The following is a 24,173-nucleotide window of genomic DNA, read 5'->3' on the forward strand; positions in this document are numbered from 1 at the left end:
GGGGGGGGGGGGGGGGGGGGGGGGGGGGGGGGGGGGGGGGGGGGAGGTGCCGTGCATAGGTAAGGTAGAAACCTGAGCGAGTGGCAACCTCATTATTATTTTTTCTTATTTTACTTGTCTTGTGTGTTCACCGATTTGAGAGAACAGTCTCAATCATCTCCGCAGGGCAATTTCCCAACTAGCCGCCAGGCCTCAATAAAAAACGCTGGGGAGGCGTGTCCCCACGCAAGGCCCGTGTTGGACGGGCTAAGGCTGGAGAAACCCACCCCGCGCTCAGCACACAGTATAAAGAGCCTGCCCGCCGCGGTGGGGCAGCTCCCGGATTCGCGCGGGGTAACGCACCGTTCGTCGGTCCGCATCCGTGCCTAGCATCCATCTGGACACCTCGAAGATGGCACCCGTTGGGGGCAAAAAGACCAAGAGGGTGAGTCTGCGGGGGAACCCGAGGGCGTTCTCCATCTCTGCGGGGGCTCTGAGTCTCGGCCCACCGGCCCCATACCCCAGCCTCAGGAAGTGTAGAGGGGTCCTCGGAGCCCGGCTGTGACCAGAGGTGCTCTCATAACTTCTCGGCAGGACTCCAAGGTGCCTCTGAGCTCCCTCCAACACCCCTGCCCATAGCCCAAGCGCGCCCTAGATCTACGTGACCCCGGACTCGAGGACACCCCCAGAACTCCAAGACTCCCAACATCTTCTGAGTCCCGCATCCCAACACGAGAGCACTCCCAGGGAAGTGCGGCTCCTAGACCCAAATGCACGACGTTTCTCCCCCACAGCGGTGGGACTAGGGGCCTCCTTAGGGCGCGCCCCAGCCACCCCGCGTCTGTGCCTGCGCTGCCATGCGCGCCCCTTTGCGCCCTCCGCGGGCCGGCCAGGGAGGCGCGCGGCCCGGGCTCCGACCGTTTCCCGCCCCCGCCCCGACGCGTGCCGCGGAATCCCGGGGCCGCCTCCCTGCGGGGTTCTTGCGTGCAAGCTTCCCGGTCCCGCCGCAGCAACAAGGCTAACGCGTTGGTTGGGCCATGGTAAGTTTTCGCCCACAGTTTGGTTTCTGCGATCACAACAAAATGTACCATTCAATCCGGCGGGGGTGAACGGGCCCAGGGGCTGTAAGATATTGAATTAAGGGCTGTTAATAAGATTTAAAAACCAAAAACCCAGCAGCTCCAGCACCTGATTAATGACACTCATATCTCTTCCCTAGTTGGGATGTGTTTCAATCCAGACTAGATTGGGGGGTGGATGGATGGATGGAAGGATGTATAGATGGATGGAGCAGACAGACAGACTGACCGCCAGACTATGGTTGGGTTGGTGGGAAAAGAGGCACGGAGGGAGGAGGGAATATACTTGACCCCGGGGTGTCAAAGTGCCCTGCCCCCGCCTGGCTGACAGAGGCCCCCAGGGAGACAGCCGGGGTCAAGGCCAACTGTAAGGACTGCTTATCCATAGAACAGGAAGACTAGCTTTCACCATTCTAAGAATGTGTGCTTGAGTATTCATTTGAAGCTTTACAATAAAACCTTTTCTTTAGTATTAAGTATTCATTTGAAGCTTTACAATAAAACCTTTTCTTTCTCTAAATAGATAAATTTAAAAATCTTTTTTAAAAATTAAAATAAAAAATAAAATTTTAAATTCTTTAATGTGTTCTGAAAAACCCTCACCCCCAGCACATGTATACACACATTTTCATTATGTGAAATGAAAATTGAAATTCTGATTGTTTGCCTTATAGTCATGAATTTATAAATACATGTACTTTCTGAGAATTCTAAAGAAATCATACGTCTCAAGAATATGATAGCAAAAGTACTAAAAATAGAAAATTGTCTTAAAACCTCAAGTAACTCCTTTCCTTCCCCCTTATCTATAATTTTAGGGCATCCTAGAACGTTTAAACTCTGGAGAAGTTGTGATTGGAGATGGAGGGTTTGTCTTTGCACTCGAGAAGAGGGGCTACGTGAAGGCAGGCCCCTGGACCCCAGAAGCTGCTGTGGAACATCCAGAAGCAGGTTGGTGCATAGCTCTATTCTAAGTTCTCATGAAAGAGCACTGCAGTGATGGCCTAGGAGCATACCATCAAACAGATACATTTATGGTACATTTCCCAACATCTATTATTGCCTGCTGGGCACTGTGCTAGGTATGTAAGGACAGATTCACATGTTGGATGATCACAGTTTATTTTTCATAAGAGTTTTTCAGTTTATTCATAAGAGACAGAGAGAGAGAGGCAGAGGGAGAAGCAGGCTCCCCGCTGAGCGGGGAGCCCGATGCGGGACTCGATCCCAGGACCCTGGGATCATGACCTGAGCCAAAGGCAGACGCTCAACCATCTGAGCCACCCAGGTGCCCAAGTCACATTTTTTTAAAGTTATACATTGGAGGAGCTCAAGAGAAACTGCTCTGATATTGATTTTGACTTTCTTAATACAGAAACAGCACATTTATCTCCTGGCCGTCTGTTTCTTGAGAATTTGGGGCTTATTTGAGTGCACTAATTCTCCTACTAAAGTCATTGCCAGAAGTTGTGGTTCTTGCACCCAGTGGAATCAGCATAGAATTCAGCAAAGAATTAAGGTTGCTGGATCTGGGAGGCGGGGTTTGGGGGAATCTGAATTCATATTCATTGCCCCCAGGTGAGTCTAAGTTGGGTCACACTTGAGAAGCACTGCAGCTTTAAGAAGCATGGTAGAATAATCAAATCGATTAAGATCAAGGAGTTGGGCCACTACCCTCTAGGAAAATCTAATAAAAGGGTGTAAAATGCCATGTAAAACGTACATATGCACAATTTGCACACCATTCCAGGGTTTTTTAACAGTCTCTGGAAATCCACCCAAGGACCAGCTGGGTGGACTTCCTGTTTAGAAACCATTTCCTCCTAGTGTACGGGGACCTCATTGATAGGCCCTTCATACTGCTCCAACCACCGAAGCTCTGTGTTTGATCGATGAACAGAGGCTCCAAATAAAATGTCTTTAATTGGTTCTGTTGCTAATTAAAACATGTCTGAAGCTTCCTCATTAGGCATGCTTTTAAGTTCCCTCTCAGAACTAGAGATTCCACGCTTAGAAACCCATTTTCTGGGGCGCCTGGCTGGCTCAGTCATTAAGCGTCTGCCTTTGGCTCAGGTCATGATCCCAGGGTCCTGGGATCGAGCCCCGCTTCGGGTTTCCTGCTCTGCGGGAGGCCTGCTTCTCCCTCTCCCCTTCCCCCTGCTTGTGTTCCCTCTCTCGCTGTCAAATAAATAAATAAAATCTTAAAAAAAAAAAAAAAAACCCATGTTCTGAAATTCAGATGAATCCTGGCCTCACTGATTTGTTCATTTAAAAACCACACTGAGCTTCCTATGTTCTCTGCATTGTACTAGGCCTCCGGGATGCAAAGGTACCAGACGAAAGGGCTAGGAACTCCAGTGTCCTAAAAATTTCCAAGCCTCTAATGTAGTCACTCCTAGATCTTTGGCTTTGAAAGGCCACTAAAATTTCAAAATAGATTTCAGGGGCTGATACAGGATTGCTGATTTCTTACTTTGTGCAGTTAATTCTCCTGACAAAAATGAACACCTGCTAAGTCTCCCTAGCATTTTATAAAAAGAGCATTTTCCCCAGTCACTCGGAATGGTGGTTCTCAGCAAAACGGAAGATAAAAATCAGCTTCCAACTAAATTAGAATATCTGTGGACTTGACCCCAGCATCCATTATTTTTAAAAAGCTTACAGGGTGTCTAATGGGCCACCAGAGTTTAGGACCACTATTTTAGAGCAAAGGATAATCCCTTAAATTGAATATAATTGGTTATATGGGGGGGAAATACCCCATCATATTTTCTTTAGCCTGTGAAAACTTTGCTATTTGTTTTTTGTTTTGTTTTGTTTTTTAAAGATTTTATTTATTTATTCATGAGAGAGAGAGAGGCAGAGGGAGAAGCAGGCTCCCAAGGAGCAGGGAGCCCAATGCGGGACCCGATCCCAGGACCCTGGGATCATGACCCGAGCCGAAGGCAGACGCTTAACCATCTGAGCCACCCAGGCGCCCGAAAACTTTGCTATTTGACACTCATCCATGGACCTATGCTTAGGAGCCTTGTTCTAGTTCTTATTCCACTCTACTACCAAAATTATCTTTCAAATACACAGAGCTAATCACATCATTTAATTGTTTACGAAATGCTGCTGTTTCCCCATACCTGTGGTCTGAAGCCTAGACTCCTTGAGATGATGTGCTAGGGCCACTTGCACTCTGCAGCCCAGCCTCCTCTCCAACTGCATCTCCTACTACTTCTCTGATACATCCTCAACTCCACCTGCGGCACCCCCAAATGCCAAGCCTATTCCTGCCTCCTTCTTTTTGTTCAAACCCTTCCCTCAGTAGGGAATGCTTTTCCCCACCTTCTCTGCCCAGCAAAACTGTTGAATGATTCCTCCCCTGTGGACCTCCCTCTTCCCTTCGCCCCACATCCACGGTAGAAATAATCTCTTCTTCGTAGCAAGAGCCCCCAGATCTACCTCTCATTCGCTCTCAGGATGCGCTAGTGCCAAGCAAAGAATGCAAGCAGATATTTTCATATCTGTCTATCTGGTAGCCTTTTGAAAGCATCAAGGGTTATAAACTGATAGTAATTAATACCTTTCCTCATTCAATCTCCCAGTTCGCCAGCTTCATCGAGAGTTCCTCAGAGCTGGATCCAATGTCATGCAAACCTTCACCTTTTATGCAAGTGAAGACAAGCTGGAGAACAGGGGAAACTATGTTGCAGAGAAAATATCTGTGAGTAAAGCCATACCTGGCATTCTTAGAAGGGCACAGTAGACACACATGTCATCACCAAAGCTCTCATAGAGAAAAATGTTGAGTTTTTAGATACTACAGAAATGCAATATGTGTGATACAGGATTGCTGATTTCTTATGTTGTGCAGTTAATTCTCCTGACAAAAACGAGCACCTGCTAAATCTCACTAGCGTTTTATAAAAAGAACCTTTCCCCACTCAGAATGTAGTTTTTAGATAATATAGAAATATGTATGAATAACTCTTTTATTTTATTTTATTATGTTATGTTAATCACCATACATTACTGTGTGAATAACTCTTTGAGGTTTTAGCTGGAGTCCCCAAAATTGACAGAAAGGTATTTAATGAAGCATATCAAAGAAGACGTAGTTAATGATTAATGATTCTCCCGGTCTCCTAAGTTGCTGAGTGGGTATCCTTACGAATTCTTACATCCTTACAGTTTTTTAATGTGGGACAATGTAGGAGAAAGGTCAAAGGCACAAGGAAGGGCGCAGTGACCCCGGAAACTTCCTGACTCAGCTATCAACTGTGTCATGTTGGGCAAACCATTTACCTATGCCGTCAAAGTGACAATTTCTCAATCCCTATAATGAAAAAGAAGTTTTGTTTTTTGTTTTGTTTGTTGTTTTGTTTTTTTTTTTAAGTGGGCTCCACGCGTAGCATGAAACCCAACGCAGGGCTTGAGTTCACAACCATGAGATCGAGACCTGAGCTGAGATCAGGAGTCAGATGCTTAACTGACTGAGCCACCCAGGCACCACAAAACAAGAAGTTCTAAAATTCCCTAAGTCTGTGTGAGCTACAGCACTGGGGTTTATTGAAGACAAGTGTCAATTTTTAATGTCTAAGTAATTAGAAAATACCGTGCGATACATTTATCCTTTAAGAAAATACATAATGACAGTGCTCGCTTCGGCAGCACATATACTAAGAAAATACATAATGACAAAAATTCATGAATTCTGTAGTCATTTTAATTACAGTTTATTCTTGTCGATCTTAAGAGCAAATCATCATCATCATCACCACTATTTGCTAGGTATTCTTCTAAGTGCAGCTTAGGCACTGGAAGGTACCAGATCCTTTTATGTAAAGATTTTTATCCTCTCACAGAGCTTTGGTATGTAATATCCTAGATACCATCATTAGATTTAGTGTTTTCATTACTATTATTGGTGGTGGTGTTACTGCAAATTGCTCAGCTTGGTAAATTGAACTATTCTATCACTGTCATCTTCTAGAATAATCTCTCTACGGTAACATCCAACTGAAATGTGGACATTTGAATAATAATTTGGTTTCAATTCTGCGTGAAAATGTAGATATATCCTATTTCACCCATTTTAGGGGCAGAAAGTCAATGAAGCTGCTTGTGACATTGCCCGGCAAGTGGCTGATGAGGGAGACGCTTTGGTGGCAGGAGGCGTGAGTCAAACACCTTCATACCTTAGTTGCAAGAGTGAAACTGAAGTTAAAAAAGTATTTCAGCAACAGTTAGAGGTCTTTATGAAGAAGAACGTGGACTTCTTGATTGCCGAGGTAAACAAAGATGTGACCAAAGATGAGACATATGCACTTAGTACATTTTCTCTACCTTGTGCTTTCATGAGGAGGATGTGAAATTAGTTGCCAATCACGGCTAGTAAATATTTAGTTTTAAAATCTTTTTTCCAATTTAGGGCTTCTACTGAATTTGATTCAGTTAATCTAATGAAGTGTTCTTCAAACCTTTTGACTGCAGTTCACAGTAATCACCCTTCTATTCCATTAAAAAAAAATGCTAATGGGTCACAACTCAAAGTTTGAAGACCACTCATCTAGTGATCATTTTTAAGCACTAAAATAAGTTTCCTAATCGTCTGGGGAGAAACAAGATAAAAAAGTATCTTAACCTGATCTCATTTCAGTATTTCGAGCATGTTGAAGAGGCTGTGTGGGCAGTGGAAGCCTTGAAAACATCTGGGAAACCTGTGGCAGCAACCATGTGCATCGGCCCAGAGGGAGATTTGCATGGCGTGAGCCCCGGCGAATGTGCAGTGCGCCTGGTTAAAGCAGGTGATAATGGATTTTGACCGGTTTGCCGTTAGTGAGTCTTTTAAAACTGCGTACAAATGTAGGTCCACCTATGAATCATTATATACTACTTTTGTTAAAGGAAAACCATTAATGTGCTTTCCTAGGAGTGTTGATAATATCATTATTGACTCCTAAAGAGAAAAAAGTAAAATAAAGAAAAAAAATATATACACACACAAATACCAGCCTTTTGAAAGGGGCAACTGGACCTCTGCTGAAGGTGTAACACCTAGAAATGGGAAGAAGTTCAGTAAATCAAAAGGAGCATGAGGAAAAAGTGTGTTTTATTTTAGCCTTAAGTTGAGGTCTTTAGACAATAACTTTTAAGTCAGTTGCCTTCTTTGCCAAAGTTTTTCCCTTTTCATAAATTCCTGATATGCTTTGCTTTTTGTAACTGGTATAATAAATTTAAATTTTTTTTCGGTATGAAATAGGGGCCATGTAATTTGTCTTTTTAAATAATTTCCATTCCTAACATGGGGTTTCATTTCAATTAGGGAAAACTCACAGACTGTTTTCAAAGCTGCCTCATTTTTATTTTTTTTTATTTTTTTAAAGATTTTATTTACTTATTTGAGAGAGAGAATGAGATAGAGAGAGAGAGAGAGCATGAGACAGGGGAGGGTCAGAGGGAGAAGCAGACTCCCTGCCGAGCAGGGAGCCCGACGCGGGACTTGATCCTGGGACTCCAGGATCATGACCTGAGCCGAAGGCAGTCGCTTAACCAACTGAGCCACCCAGGCGCCCAAAGCTGCCTCATTTTTAATTCAAAGAGCTGCTCAGTGTCAGTGGAAGAGTCCAACTCATTCTGTGGAACAGGGAGATTTTGATTGGCTATGTTTAATTTCTGATTGTTAGCCAACTCCTGATATTTCATGAAAGTCACTGAATATTTGTCCTTAATGGTAACAATTAGATTTAGGAATGAAACTAAATAATCCTAACTTTTTACTGGAAATATAAAAATGGGGGGAGGGAAGAAGCAAGTTAACTTGTTTCGGGAAGATCAGAGGAGGCTTTCATCACCCCATTGTTAACCAGCAGAGATTCTTGGCCTGCATCGAGTTCTTCCCTGACCATTCCATTCAAGGTAGGTGGCCACAGTGTTTGACATCACTGCACGCTATTTATATTCTTTGTAGCGCTTGCCGCTTGTCTCATTTGTTTATCTCTTTAATGTCTGACTCACTAGACTGTAAGATCAAAGAGGGCAGAGACTATGTTTGTTTGGCTCAACTTTGAGCGCCCTGGGCCCTAGCGCAGCACTTGGCACAAAATAGGTCCTCAATAAATATCCGCCTAATAAATCTCGTCCGTCTTCCAATGTCAGCTCAAATTCTACCTCCACGTCCCCTTACATGATCCTCCCTACCCCAAGTGAACACGCCTTCCTCTCAGCAAATGTAAGATTTTCTACTTATACCACTCATTTGGAATATCCTCAGTCAACATTTTCTAATCTGTGAGAATGTTAGTAGAACGTTCCTTAGTGAAATACATTTAGAAAATTCTGTGTTAGGGGCCCCTGGGTGGCACAGTCCCGTAGGCATCCGACTGTTGGTTTTGGCTCAGGATCATGAGATGGAGCCCCACATCAGGCTGAGATTCTCTCTCCTTCTCCCTTTGTTCCTCCTGCTCATGTGCGCTCTCTCTCAAATAAATAAATAAATCTTAAAGAAAGAAAGTGCTGTATTAAACCAAGTTAAGCAGGTCTCTTTACAACAGAATTTCTCAGAGCCTTAGTGCTCACTTAGGCTGCACATATACTAAAATTGGAACAATACACAGAATTTCTCAGGCCTGACAGGTTTGTATATATTGACAGTCTCCAAGAAAGGGACAAAGTAAATACCTACTTCCTAACTTAATTGATCATAGAGCCTTACTTTCATGGAGCAAACCTAGGGAAGCCCTGTGCTAAATTATGAAGTCCTTGGTGTCAGGGACTATGTCCTATATTTTTATTTTTCTATAGCCCCTTAGAAGGACCTTTATACCTAATAGACATCCAGTAAGTGGCCAACCTATGATTAATTCATTATTGTAATGAAGTCAAGCAAGGAAAGAGAAACGCTGGCAGCAGAACATCCAAAAAATTTAAAAAAAAAAAAAAGGGAAGGAGAAGAAGAAAGAAAAAGGTAGTCAAGATCCAAGTGAAGATGTTAACTGAGCTGTTGAATGTACAAGTCTGGGACCCAAAGGAAAGGTCCGGGTTAGAGAGAGAAGTCTGGAGAGTTCTTGATATAGTTCATACTGAGAGCCCTGAGACTGGAAAGGAAGTAGAGGTGAAGAAGAGAAGGTGGCTCACGGGAATCCTGTGACACTGCAGGATTGAAAGGTTCGGTCGTGAGTGGGGGCTCAGCACCTAACATCCAAAGAAAGCAGCCAGCAAGGTGGGAGCAACACTCAGAGAGCATGAGAAGCCAAGAGAAGGGGAGTATTGATGAAGGAAGGGATGGTCCAGCAGACTGAATGCTGCCGAGACATGGAGTAAGATGAGAACAGAGAATCAGCTACTGGCTTTGGCAAGATTGAGGTCATTGGTGCTCTTGACCCAAAAAAAAAAAAAAAAAAAAACCAAACCCAACAACAACAAGAAAAAACCTGATTCAGAAGAATAACAGGAGGCAGGATTGGAACAAGAACAAAGGAGCAAACTGTACACCCAGCCCAGTGAGGACCACTGAGACGCTTGCCACTGAATCTGGATTAGTGATATTATTAAATTGGCCTGCTAAAAGGAAACATTGTTCCTCAAATGAGTGGTATGATAACCACAGGTGCAATCGAGCAGCTGGGAGTGCTGAAAAATTAGTATGAAAGACTGAGAAATTGACTTCTAAAATATGGAGTTAAAAAAAACTCTAATAATGAGTTTCTGGAAAAAAGAGGGACAGCCAAGTGTGCATAAATGACACTAACATTGTAACAGATTCTTCAAAACACCTTTCACAGAAAGCCCTTGCTGCCTATTAGCAATCACTCCCACCCAAAGGTAAGATAGGTTTGCAAGGAAGCAAGAACCAAAGGTTGTATTCACAATTCACTGTTCCAAATAAAAGCTCCCTGATTAAGGGAGGAGAACTGAGCCTTCCTATCTGATGAATCCCTGAAGCTAAATTGTTCTTCCACTTGCAGGAGCTTCCATCGTTGGCGTGAACTGCCATTTTGATCCCAAAATTAGTTTACAAACAGTGAAGCTCATGAAAGAAGGCTTGGAGGCTGCCCGACTGAAAGCCCACCTGATGAGTCAGCCATTGGCCTACCACACTCCTGACTGCAACAAACAGGGATTTATCGATCTACCAGAATTCCCCTTTGGTAAGACAGACGTTTTATAAATCATCTCAATGTCTTGATGTTTGACAAATTTCCAAATTTATAGCCATAGAGCTTTCTCGTAGTAAAGAAATGGCAGCATGTCTCATCTCTTGCCCCCAGCTTCCCTCCCTACAGCCAAAAACTCCTTGATATTGGACCACAGTAGAAGGAAAAGATAGAACCAGCAAGCAAAAAAGACCTCTGAACCTTTTACCTGTAGTTTGGTAAAAAGGATGCCCTTCCAGGTGAGATCAGCAAAGGTAGTGGCCCTGGTTCCAGCTCTGTTGCCAAATCATAAACCTTTAGTTCTTCTAGATCTTAATTTTCTCATCAGAAAAATTAAAAGGATAGACCAATTTATGTCCAAGACACTTTTCTCCTATTCTGAATGCTGCTCAGATACCGTAGAGTTTTGGGGGGAAGGGAAGATGCCATCACTGGGTCACTGCATAATAGAGCTGGACGAAGAGACCAAGCAGATGAAGTGAGGGTGGACTTGCAATCAGGGAAAAGTGAGAAAGCACGTTTGGGAAGTGGGGGTGAGTCTACCTGAAAATCAAGCCAGAGAGGGCCACAGCCTGGCCAGCCTCCTATTCCATTCTAAGGTCCTTAGATCATGTACTATATTTTATAGGGACCCTCAGATATTATAAGAACCCTGGAGGAATGGCAAGGCATTGGGTTTTTCCCCATATAACAAATTTTTGCAAAATTTAGGACTTTTAAACAATAAACAGTTATTATATCTCAGAGTTGCTGTGGGTCATGAATTTGGGAGCAGCCTAGCTGGATAGTTTTTGCTCAGGGTCCCTTACAAGGTTGCGGTCCAGATATTGGTCAGGTCTGTAGTCATCTGAAGGCCTGATGAGAGCTAGGGAGTCTACTTCCAATCTCCCTTTGTTGGCTGTTGGGCATAGATGTTTGTTTCTTGCTGTCTGTTGACTGGAGGCCTCAGTCCCTTCGCTTATGGGCCTTCCCACTGTGATGCTTGAGTATTCTTACACCATGGCTGCTGTTCTAAGAATAAGAGAGACTGAGGCAGAAACCATAATGGCTTGTATAACCCAGGCTCAGAAGTCACTAATGATCCCTGCTGACATACTCTATTGGTCTCGCAGACCAACCTGATATGAGAGGGGACGGGATCATTGGGAACTATCTTGAAGGTTGGCTACCACAGCATTTAATACTGGAAATGCAAACACAAATTACCTAATAGTTTTTAAAAGTTAAGAATTAGATATTGACAATTTATTTAATTCCATTATTGAAAATTACATACCTATTATGGCTGTTTATTTTGAATATTTATTTATTTATTTATACTTTATTTATTTATTTGACAGAGAGAGACACAGTGAGAGAGGGAACATAAGCAGGGGGAGTGGGAGAGGGAGGAGCAGGCTTCCTGCGGAGCAGGGAGCCCGATGCAGGGCTCCATCCCAGGACCCTGGGATCATGACCTGAGCCGAAGGCAGACGCTTAACGACTGAGCCACCCAGGCGTCCCTTGAATATTTTTTTAAATAAAGAATTCACTCCATTTATTATAGGACTGGAGCCCAGAGTTGCAACCAGATGGGATATTCAAAAATATGCCAGAGAGGCCTACAATCTGGGGATCAGGTACATTGGCGGATGCTGTGGATTTGAGCCCTACCACATCAGGGCAATTGCAGAGGAGCTGGCCCCCGAAAGGGGCTTTTTGCCCCCAGCTTCGGAAAAGCATGGCAGCTGGGGAAGTGGTTTGGACATGCACACCAAACCGTGGATTAGAGCAAGGTAAGAACTTTTCAACTATATTTGCCAAACCAAATCATTTCAATTGTGAATATGTCCAAGTGATGTTATAACAAAGAATATAGCTAATTTGCTGTGTGATGATACTCACTTATCCCCCTTAAATTCTTTCACAGAAAAAAAAAATTCTTTCACAGAGGTATTTACAGAATAACCTTAGGTAGTGATTTCTGGAGAAGGCTTTATTTATTTATTTTTTTTTTATAATTTTTTTTTTTTTAAGATTTTATTTATTTATTTGTCAGAGAGAACACAAGCAGGGGGAGAGGCAGGCAGAGGGAGAAGCAGGCTCCCCGCCGAGCAAGGAGCCCGATGTGGGACTCGATCCCAGGACCCTGGGATCATGACCTGAGCCGAAGGCAGCCGCTTAACCGACTGAGCCACCCAGGCGTCCCTGGAGAAGGCTTTAAGATGTAGCATATAAATAATGCCAGTTGCAATGAAATGTGATTTCATGCTCTGGGATAGTACCATGTGGTGGACCCTCAACAACATTGAATTAACTGGTTAAGATTTAAGTATAAGCTAAATAAAACAAATATTAACTAAGTGCCTGTTCCGTGCCAAGCACAATTCTTGGAGCTGGGAAGACAGTGGTGAATAAGATTGGTCTTTGCCCTCAGCGCTTACACTCCAGTGGGGAAGATGAACAATAAACAAACTGATTTTACATCAGGCAATGTGCAGAGCACTGGGAAAATAAATGAAGAGCTGTCCAGAGAATTGCAGAGTCTACTGGGGAAAATGGATAAGAAAGTCAATGGATTACACTGTTGTAACTGCTTTGGTAGAGGCACAGATTTAAAAAGTAACAAGAGAATGGCTATCTCTGCCTAACAGAAAGATATTTTTTTTTTATTTATTTGAGAGAGAGAACATGAGAGAGGGGAGGGTCAGAGGGAGAAGCAGACTCCCTGCCGAGCAGGGAGCCCGACGCGGGGCTCGATCCCGGGACTCCGGGACCAGGAACCGAGCTGAAGGCAGACGCTCAGCCAACTGAGCCACCCAGGCGTCCCCAGAAAGACGTTTTAGAAGAAGGGATTTGGGGGGCTGTATTTTGAAGGGCTAACTAGCCACGAGATAAAGCAGGGGCTGAATGAAGGATGAACACCCAAGCAGGGGGAGTAGGTGCCCTCTGTTCAGCACATTGACTCTGCACAACTCTATCAGACACTGTTGCGGATGCTGAGGTAGCAAGAACAAGGCACAGCCCTGGCCCCAAGGAGGTAACGGTCTAGTAGGCAGAGAGATAAACAGGTAAGTTCAAACTGGCATAGTAAGTTCAAGTATGAAGACATGCACAGGTGCTGTGGGGCCTGAGCTAATGCCCACGGGGGCAAAAGGCAGAGGAGGGTTAACGAAGAATTTCTAAGAGAGCGGATGCCTGGGCTGAATTTTGAAGGACGAGTTACATACCAGACAAGGGAAGAGCCTACATGAGAGCTCTGAGAGGTGGAAAGAGAATGGTGTACTGAGAAACCAGAAGTGTGGGACTATCAGAGACAGAATGTGATAGCAGACACACCTCAGGACTAGGAGGCGGACTTTTATGTGTTCTCATGAGTTATGTATGACCTTATCACACGGGAGGATCTCAAGCGGTCCAAGGTTAGGTTTGCAAGTTTGAATAGCCTTGAGACAGGGAAAACTGTGAGGAAGCCTTTGCTAGAAATGTATCGGATGTGATGAGGCCTGAAGTGGGAGACAGTGAAATAGAAAGGAGGAGGAGGCTGGATCTGCAGGGTGAGACATGCAGAAGTGATGCGGGGTTTGAGGAGCTCAGCTGGCTCGTGAGGTAGAGTGCCAGAAAGTTAGGATGGGGGAGTAGGGTAAAGTCGACAGAGAATGTCCTTATCCTGAATTCTTAGCTTTTGATCCCTATGCAGATATTTTAAAAAATAATTTCGGGAACGCCTGCGTGGCACAGTCGGTTAAGCATCCAACTCTTGGTTTCAGCTCAGATCGTGATCTCAGGGTGGTGAGATCTAGGCCCAAATCAGGCTCCGCACTCAGCATGGAGTCTGCTTGAGATTCTCTCTCCCTCTCCCTCTGCCCCTCCCGCTTGTGCTCTCTCTCTCTCGCTCTAAGATAAATACATAAATAATTAAAAATAAAAATTAAATAAAAAAAATAATTTCAAAGTAATTTTAGACCGATAGATCCTGAAAAAAAGTTTTAGTCCAGATTAATGAATGTGTTTTAATGGGCATACTCTCAAGAGTCCAAAGACAGCTCTGTAGAGGTATACTAGCCCAGTGACACATAGACACTGATACTCAGGAAGGAGTCTAATGTTGTGTGTTTTGTTCACCCAGGGCCAGGAAGGAATACTGGGAGAATCTTCGGATAGCCTCGGGCAGGCCATACAACCCTTCAATGTCAAAGCCCGACGCCTGGGGAGTGACCAAAGGAACAGCTGCGCTGATGCAGCAGAAAGAAGCCACAACTGAGCAGCAGCTGAAAGAGCTCTTTGAAAAACAGAAATTTAAATCGGCACAGTAGCCTCAAAGGAACCCATTTTTAGTGACTTCTATGTTTGGGCCACAGTTCCCAAAAATAAGGAAAAGATGGTTTAAAAGTAATGCTTATGTTAATGCCAGGCTACATATAAAATTGGTAGTAGCTAAACAAAACAGAACTACAAAGAGCACTTGACGATTTTAAAAGTATATTTTAGAAATTTACTTAGAAGCAAAATAAGTAAGAAGTAAATCTTAAACAGGTTCCCTATACCACACATAAGGTATTAGGGAAATCACTGCGGCCAATGAGAAGTAATTCAGATATTCATTCCCACTTTAGTTAGTTTGCAGGTTAGCAAGGAGGATGAGATGTGAGCTGACATGACTGAGACAGATAAAGTGCTATAGGGAAGTGACTTCCAAGTTCTATTGAACATGACCCTTAGTAAGAAACAAAAGTCATGTAATAACCCAATAAAACACATACCATATAACCACTGAAATAAAATGTGAGCCATTTTGGTATTTTCTATTCCATTCCTTTCCATCCTATCTCACTGATAAAACATGCCTGCTGAGACCCTTCAAATTGATTTTATGACCCAGCAGTTTGAAAAACACTATCATGGAACACTTCAGATATGGGGACTTTGCTATTTCTTTAAGTTTGTTCTTAGAAAGTCAATCATATTAGACATCATCAGTAAGTATCAAAAGACCAGAGTCATCCTCTCAGAGTTCAAGAGTTGTTCTCTCTTACCTGACCCATTACTATCACTAAGAAACATACAGACCAGTGGGGAGGGGAAAGAAGACATCAGTATCTAGGCTTTCTCCATCCCGCCCAAAACTGGATCCACCTAAAAGCTTTCAGTCAGTAAGGCCAAGGAACAATGAGTTTGTGTTACCTTGGTAGCTTAAAAAAAAAAAAAGTATAATAAAGAAAAAAATAGGGATTCTCCAAACTCTATCCAAGTTTCCTAGATTGAGAACTATGATATTTTTACCTGATAACATCTACTCTCCAATGAGAGCTCAAGCCCCAAGATCATATTAACATAAACATGGCTACTCTATTAAGAGTTCATGATGCTGGGGTGCCTGGGTGGCTCAGTCATTAAGCTTCTGCCTTTGGCTCGGGTCATGATCACGGGATCCTGGGACCAAGCCCTGCATCAGGCTCCCTGCTCGCAGGAAGCCTGCTTCTCCCTCTCCCACTCCCCCTGCTTATGTTGCCTCTCCCGCTGTGTCTCTCTCTGTCAAATAAATAAAATCTTAAAAAAAAAAGTTCATGATGCTTTCTACTCATTCTTTGTTTAGCTGTTTCAAAACTAATTTATTCAGCTATTTGTATTTGATTCTTATTTCCATTCTGTAATTTACTTAAGTTTTACATGAAATTTCTGTGCCTCAGTTTATTCATCTCAACCTTCCTACTTCGCAAGTATTTGAGTTTTAAAGGAGAAGGCAGCAGTATTTAAGGGGAAAGATATTTCTAGAATTTTCTTACCAAGATAATTAGTCATCCACCCCTCATCCTCCAGTGCACAGAAATAGAGCCAAAGTGGCATGGCTTTCAGAGGCTGCATGTGGCTGAGGAGCAATAAAAGGAGAGTAAATGCTATTTTTTTTTTTTAAGATTTTATTTATTTATTTGAGAGAGAGAATGAGAGACAGAGAGCATGAGAGGGAGGAGGGTCAGAGGGAGAAGCAGACTCCCTGCCAAGCAGGGAGCCCGATGCGGAACTCGATCCAGGGACTCCAGGATCATGACCTGAGCCGAAGGCAGTCGCTTAACCAACTGAGCCACCCAGGCGCCCCAATGCTATTTTTTTTTTTTTTTTACAAAGTTGCTACCTACCATTTCTCTCAAATCAGGTTCAATATTTCATATTTCATTCATAGATGATAGAAACTTTTATTCAACTTACTGTTCTATTACTATGTAAGATGGATGCCCCTTTAATACTCTTTTCAGAACTTTATTGCCACGCAAAACATGATATCTTTCTACCATTCTCATGTCCTTTGATTTAATCATTCTTATATCCTTCTATTTAAAAAATATTTCCCTCAAGGGGCACCTGGGTGGCTCAGTTGTTAAGCATCTGCCTTCGCTCAGGTCATGATCCCAGGGTCCTGGGATCGAGCCTCACATCGGGCTCCCTGCTCAGTGGGAAGCCTGCTTCTCCCTCTCCCACTCCCCCTGCTTGTGTTCTCTCTCTCTGTCTCCCTCTGTCAAATAAATAAATAAAATCTTAAAAAAAAAAAAAAATTCCCTCAAAAGACCTATATTGGATATGCTTTACTAAAACTGTATGACAACACTGCCTCCTAGCGGCAGATTTTCTATTTTGAAAATTTTTTTTGAAATTCAACCATTCCACCAAGTGCATTTGTTTTATTTCCCGAAATCTTGTTCGATAAAAGTCTTTTTTTAATACCTAGGAGTTTCTTCAAGTTAAATATACATTTCTCACAGGTAAAGGTATTTTTATAGAATCAGCTAAAGGGACCCTAGAGATCAGGAGTCCAAACTCTCCCATTTAAGGATAAGATTCCTAAGGCAGGATGCCAAGTCAGAAAGGACTTCTTACTAGTCCCAGACTGCCAAGAAAGATGGTTTTAGTTTGGATTGTTGGTAGAAGGACAATGGAACCGGGACATATAGTTCACAAAACTAAGGAGTTCATCCTCCCAGCCAGGAAATAAAAATCTTTGCATTACTCAGAGACAGTGTAAACTCACTAAACACATGGTGTGCAGTTTATGGCCCTGCGCTTCTTTACACTGTAGCAAAGCCAAAAGCCTTTCCGAAGGAAGCCATGGGAATACAAACCCACAATGGAGACAGAACCGGACAGGAAGGAACCGAAGTTTCAGTTTCTAACTTCTCCAGAGGGGGGCAGCAGGTCACCGGTGGGGAAAGCCTGAGGAGCTCTATTTTGCTTTGACGTTAAGCTATTTCATCAGAAGAAGCTAACATCAAATGGCAGAAATATCTGTAGCCCTCCTTTCTGTTTTGGTCAGTTTTTTCCTAAGATACATGGATCTTTGAATCCCATCCAGAACAACTCACCCAGCAAAGAAAGCCTTATATGTGCCCATTTTCGCCAGAGATCTATCCTTTTTCCCCAGCTTTGAACACATAGCTTGGCTGAGAGCATTACACAGACTGTTTTCCCAAATAGCCTCCTGTCAGTGGATAACATCCCCTTGCCCAGTGTGGAGCCTTTATGTGTTACCTGCCAGGTAGACAACCCTAATTCTTACACAACAAAGGAAGGAGAAGTCAGTCTGAAGAGAGAAAAACAGAAGATGCCTACCAACTGCTTCAGGAATAGTAGGTCTGACAGTTCGGCTAAACAACAGAGTTAGAGACAGCAAGGCCCAGCACTTCTAAACATCTTCAGGAACAATTTAATGTTAGTGTGTGGACGGAAAACCTGACAGACAGCCAAATATGAAGACTTCTCACAGATGGTGGCAGGAAGGGGAGGGTCACTTGGTGAAAAGCGGCTGGGAGTGTGGGCAGGGAAAAGAGTAGATAGAAAATACCTCCAGTTTTCCAGCAGCTAGAGGCATTCTGTTGGCCTTGGACAGATAGAAAAATCAAAGGGATGGAAAAGGAGAGACAGAGGTCATTATTCGTGCTGCTGTGAGCTACAGAAATAATGCCAATTTGAGTACAGCAAAACCAAACAGGTTAATTTACATGCCACTAAATCAAAGGCATGATCATTTTAACACATGGTTTGACTGACATATTCGTGGACGTCCCCATGTAAATTTTTGCAAGGAGTTTTCAAGGGAAACATTAAGCTTACTTTTAACAAAAATCTATTTCTACTAAAATAATATTTTTAGTAGTCATCACTTACATGCAAACTGTTAATGTACCACTTATGAATTATTCCTCTTTATTCCTTCACACAAGTTCAGTGAGACCTCTACTCGGCCTCATTTTGTGGTTATTTGTTCCAATCTACTCCATGGCCTTGAAAGGAAAAAGCTGAGTATCTCCGAAAATAGTTCAAACTTCCCCCCCCGATTCATCCTGGCCATTCTTCCAATTATTCTGACTTAATGAGATTTTACTGTTCTTTGGAAAGGTTAATGTCTCAACATATGAATTTGCTTAGTGGAATTCAGCCGTTTCCCACAAACACTAGTGCAATGTAGCAGAAAAAGCAATGAATAAATTTAGAATCAGGAATTTGGGGTACAAGGCTTGCTTGGCCCCTACTATAGTGTTACAACCATTGGATCAATCACATCGCTTCTCTGACCTTCAATTTTCTCACCTATATGATGACAAATCTCTAACACCTTGCTGAGAAAAACTCCACAATTTTCTGTTTCTAATTCGATGGTATAGATAAGCAATAACCCCATCGTTGTGAACAAATATTTACCGAGCGCCACTTGGTGGTATGTTTCCAGCAGACTTAACTGTTAATTAATTATTCCCCTGACTACACAGACAGCAGACTAAAACAAATAACACTGTTCAGAGGGCAGGGAAAATGTTATTAGCCTAGACTCGGCCTGGCACTGGGAAATGAAAAATGTCATTCCTCTCCACAGGTACAGCTTCCTAGGGAGACTTGGGTCTGTGGTTTTTCATATTATGAACTGTTTCTGTTTTCAGGACTCGGAGTTCTTTGAAGGTTTGCGTATGCTGTGGAAGTTCTATAAACCATCAAGCCAATAATTCTTGTCCAGAGTTTTTCATCTACCTAGGAAGGGAGAGAACCGCCTTCTCACATTTTATTAAGGTGGTGGAGTTTGAGAAGCCTCAGAACTTCTTCCTTCTTCCATAAAGCCATTTTCAGAATCTTAATGGCTCCCAGATTTAGATCTCCAGACTGGACCATCTCCAAGAACATGTATTTGACATCGGTCTGACCATTAGACCCAAGTCAGTCCCTGACCTGGGCCCTGGACCTTGGGTCCTGAGCCCCTACTGGTGGTTGTCCAGGCAGGGTGTCCCAAATATGGACCTGTTCACCAGAGATGCCTTCCTCAAAATTTTCTAAGTCCTGTCTAGTGGCTAAGACCAGTCAGGGTCAGCTGAACAATCCAGGAGGGGTGTCCCAGGCCTGGACAGGTCAGCAGGGGACCTGGTCACTATTTCTTCCCTTCTGGGTGCCCAATGACCCTCTATACCCCCTTCCCATGCCTCCCACTTCCACCTCACTCCTAGAGTCACCAAGTACCCCAAGGAGCTCTGGGACTCTGTTTGGCCCCAGTTCCAGCAGGGGCACCTGGGGATAGGATGCCTCCCACTGGCAGGTGCAGTGTTAATGTCCCGGAATCAAGTGAGATGAGCTGCCTAGTATAATGCTAACACGGATTTAGTATGAGTCATGTCAGACACAGGACAAGTTCAGGGCTCTGAGCCACCAAAGATCTCTGTCAGCCCTTGACTTGAGTGGCCTACAGGGGCCCCGCATTGGCTCTCAACTGTTGGGGTTCCCACCTCAGCGCTACCCCCAGGCCACACCAGTCAAGAGCAGCAGGGGTGGCAATGAGAGTTCTCTGCCCTGTGCATCTTTCCCCAGACATCATCACTTCCTGCCCCACCAACAATACCGCCCCCACCCCACCCCTGTGTCAGGCCTCCTCCAGGGGTGGCTGTGCCTCTTCCTCTGAGGGGTTTCCAGACACTGTTCCATATTGTCAACAGGCCATTCGCATCAATGTCCTCTGGCCTCTTATGGATATGGAGCTGTCCTAGACTCCCAAGTTAGGCATGCCAGACGAGGGATGGACATTTCTTGAGTGAATGGAACCTTTTTTCCAGCGCTGCCTGATGCATGTGTGTTGAGGGCAGGAACACAGTCAATCACATCCTAGGAAGGCACTGCTTATGGCCTAACAACACGGTTGGAAGATGTACTCCTCTACATTTACATAAATGTACAAATACATAAAAATATGTCCCAGAGCCCTCCACACCCTAGGGGCAGCCCACCTTGACTGTGGGGACAAGGTCCTATTCTTCCCTTGTCCACGTAAACTTGCCCCTGCCACTCCATCTTCCATCTTAGAGAATGGCAGCTCCAATCTTCCAGTTGCTCAAGCCAAAATCTTGGAGTCCTCCTTCACTCCTCTCTTTCTCTCACACTCACTTTCAAGCCATGAACAAAATCGGTCACATCTACCCTCAACATATATCCAAAATCTGACCACTTTCACTTCCTTCCTCCCATTGTCTCCCTGGAGCAAGCCACCATCATCTCTTACCTATATTATCACACAGGTGTCTCCAGCAGTCTCCCTGCTTCCTCAGATCTATTCTCCATGGAGTCTCCTGGGTGACACTTTTTTTTTTTTTTAAAGATTTTATTTATTTATTTGAGAGAGAGCATGAGCAGGGGGAGGGGCAAAGGGAGAGGGACAAGCAGACTGCCCATTGAGCACAGGGAGCACAGGGCTCCAAGCCAGGCTCGATCCCAGGACCCTGAGACCATGACCTGAGTTGAAGTCAGATACTTACTTGACTGGGCCACCCAGGCGCCCCCTAGGTGATGCTTTTAAAAATTAAGCAGATGGGGCGCGTGGGTGGCTCAGTTGGTTGGGCGACTGCCTTCAGCTCAGGTCATGATCCTGGAGTCCCGGGATTGAGTCCCGCATCGGGCTCCCTGCTCGGCGGGGAGTCTGCTTCTCCTTCTGACCCTCTTCCCTCTCATGCTCTCTATCTCTCATTCTCTCTCTCTCAAATAAATAAATAAATAATCTTAAAAAAAAAAATTAAGCAGATCATGTCCCTCCTCAATTCAGAACCTTCTAATTGCTTCCTGTCATAGACACGGAGTTATTTGTTTTGCTCTCTGCTCTAGCTCCAGGGCCTGCAAGGGGATGTGGCACACATAAGGGGCTCAACAAATTTGTATCGAGTGATTATGTGGGAAAGTGTATAAAAAGTTGCCGCTTCCATTGAAACACAAAGAACGACTAGAAAGCCAGGGTGGGGTGAGAGTGAAACATGTCACATGAACAAAAAGCTTTCGCAAAAATGTGGATTGTGCAGCTCTGTTTACCTCCCCGAGGGTCCCAACAGCAGTCTCCAGGTCTGGGGGATTAAATAGGGGGATTCATTATACCATTGTCTTTACTTTTGTATTCTGGAATTTTTCCTATTTAAAAAAAATTAAGGAAGCAAAAATCTTGGGGCCAAGGAGGTAATATACATGTATGAAGGAGCTCATTTAAAGCTTAATGGTGGAGGGTGTGTTGGTGACTCAGTTACTTAAGCGTCTGCCTTCGGCTCAGGTCATGATCCCAGGGTCCTGGGATTGAGCCCCGCATTGGGCTCCCTGCTTGGCGAGGAGTCTGTTTCTCCCTCTCCCTCTGTCCCTCCCTCCACCACTCATGCTCTCTCTCTCAGATAAATAAAATCTTTAAAAAAAAAAAAAAAAAGCTTAATGGTGGGATCTGGGATAAACTGGAGACAGCAGGCTCTACACAAAGACATCCAAATTCAGTTTTTGCCCCCAAACCCTGTTGTGATCTAAACAAAAATGATCCTGAATTCAGCCAATTTGTGACCCTTGTGTGGTGTAGGCTGTCATATTCACTCAATTCACTCAATCTATTCACTCAATTCTGGAAAATTTTAGACAGAAATCCTCAGTCATCTGGAAACCAAACCTCAGTAATATTGAAGAATCAGGCTCTCTTCCAGGACCTCACTTCTACTACAGCTCTGTCTTACGGCAGACTGCTCATTTCCCTACCGTGAGATCATAGAAAATATATACTGGTCTAGGCCCGTGGCTTCTGGCACAGAGCTCCTGAAACCTTTCTAATTTCCTAAGTGATAAGAACACAAGGAACATCTTTTGTTCTACTGAGGTGACTCTGGGTGGGCTCCTGGATGGGAGCTGGTCACCAGAAAGACCAAACCATGATTAGAAGCTTGAAATTTTAAGCCCCACCCCTCATCCTCCACCCCGGGGAGAGGGGCTGGCAATGGAGCTGATAATTGACCATGCCGATGTGATGAAGTCTCCATAAAATCCCAATAGCACAGGGTTCAGAGAGCTTCCAGGAGGATGAACACATCCACCAGGAGGGTGATGTACCCCAACTCCATGGGAACAGAAAATCCTGCTCTTGGGACCCTCCCAGATTTTGCCCTATATTTCTCTTCATCTGGCTGTTCATCTGTATCCTTTATCATATCCTTTAGCAAAGTGGTAAACACAAATAAGTGTTTCACTGAATTCTGTGGGCCACTCTTGCAAATTCATCAAACCCGAGGAGGGGTGGCAGGTACCTCTGATTTACAGCCAATTGGTCAGAAGTACAGGTGAGAACCTGCACTTGCTATTAGCATCTGAAGGAAGGAGGTGGGGCGGGCAGTTTTGTGGGACTGAGCTCCTAACCTGTGCAATCCGACACTAGGTACCTAGAGATTAAGTCAAGTTTTAGGACACGCAGCTGGTACCACAGAGAATTGCTTGGTGTGGGTGAACCACCCCCACCACCAATCTGGTGACCAGAAGTGAAATGTTTTGTGTGAGTAGTAAGAGAGACACACAAGAAAGTCTCACAGGTGGAAAACTGAGTTTTCCTATACACCTACCTTCTCCTAAACTGCCTACAGGGAAGGGGGTAGTTACAGCTCCTCTAAACTTCCAACCATCATTTGCCCACCCCTCCCCCGCCCCAAAAAGCCTCTTCTCCCTTGAGGTTCATGTCATCCAAACACCCATCCTCCTCCCATCCTTGTCCCTTCAACCTTTCTCCCTGAGTCCCTCCACCAGTCAGCAAGAGTGTGAACACCTCAGCCTCGAGTCAGTATCCCAGAAAATGACAACCATCCATGACGGTGACCGCCACCAATCCTGACATACCACTCTCAGAGCAGCCTCCCTTCTGAATGCAGGCCTCAGTCAGTCCTAGGATCTCCAATACCTTGACCTTTCATTCCCTTTTCAATCTTGCAGTGCCTATTTAACTTCATTTCTTTTGCTTACGTACAGTGTTTTGCAACCGTTGTTAGGTATTAGGATCACCTGGGGAGATTTTGCAGCTCAGGATGACTAAACTGCCTTAATCAATGACATCAAATGCACCAGGGAAGGGACTCAACCCGCAAAACTCTGAAAGGCTCCCCAGCTGATTCCAAGGAGCAGCCAAGGCGGAGAAACCCTCAGTGCTCTGCCACCTGGGCCGCACAGGTCATCCCTCTAACCGCTTTCCCACCGGCACCTTCACTTCTCATTCTCCTCTTTACCACACGCTCCCTGAAAAGCCCAGCCTTGGAGCACCCCCCCCCACACACCTTCTTTATTCCTACGTAGAAGCTGCTGAGCTCTGCTGGAGGAAAACCACGAAACTGTCAGCTTTCGCGGGAGGGCGAGTCTCACATAAGGCACCAATAAGGTGGGATTTGAAGGATTCATTCCTTTGCGACACACATTAACTTCCGGAGGCAATAATCTTACCAAATGCATGTCGTTGGGCTCCTTGCTCAGTGGGGAGCCTGCTTCTCCCTCTGTCTACCGCTCCCCTTGCGTGTGCTCTCTCTCTCTGTCAAATGAATAAATAAAATCTTGAAAAAAAAAATGAATCATGGGCGCCTGGGTGGCTCAGTTGGTTGGGCGACTGCCTTCGGCTCAGGTCATGATCCTGGATTCCCAGGATCGAGTCCCACCCACATCGGGCTCCCTGCTCAGCAGGGAGTCTGCTTCTCCCTCTGACCCT

General features: G+C 44.3%; 1 protein-coding gene across 1 annotated transcript; it reads left to right on the forward strand.

The window, feature by feature from the left end:
• Positions 1-267: 267 nt before the first annotated feature.
• Positions 268-15,296, forward strand: BHMT (betaine--homocysteine S-methyltransferase). Its single transcript, XM_021699876.1, has 8 exons — positions 268-424; positions 1,877-2,009; positions 4,652-4,770; positions 6,146-6,337; positions 6,706-6,853; positions 10,013-10,195; positions 11,748-11,976; positions 14,310-15,296. The coding sequence occupies exons 1-8, from the start codon at positions 392-394 to the stop codon at positions 14,494-14,496; spliced, it is 1,224 nt and encodes a 407-aa protein (XP_021555551.1). The 5' UTR covers positions 268-391; the 3' UTR covers positions 14,497-15,296.
• Positions 15,297-24,173: the final 8,877 nt, after the last annotated feature.

Source organism: Neomonachus schauinslandi, chromosome 7 (assembly GCF_002201575.2).
Source record: "Neomonachus schauinslandi chromosome 7, ASM220157v2, whole genome shotgun sequence".
NCBI classification, from domain to species: domain Eukaryota; kingdom Metazoa; phylum Chordata; class Mammalia; order Carnivora; family Phocidae; genus Neomonachus; species Neomonachus schauinslandi.

Excerpts from the sequence above, each read along its gene's own strand:
- BHMT (XM_021699876.1), top strand. The coding sequence starts at position 392 with ATGGCACCCGTTGGGGGCAAAAAGACCAAGAGG. Across the intron at positions 10,196-11,747 it reads TCTACCAGAATTCCCCTTTG|GACTGGAGCCCAGAGTTGCA; the intron begins GTAAGACAGACG and ends CATTTATTATAG. Across the intron at positions 11,977-14,309 it reads AAACCGTGGATTAGAGCAAG|GGCCAGGAAGGAATACTGGG; the intron begins GTAAGAACTTTT and ends TTGTTCACCCAG.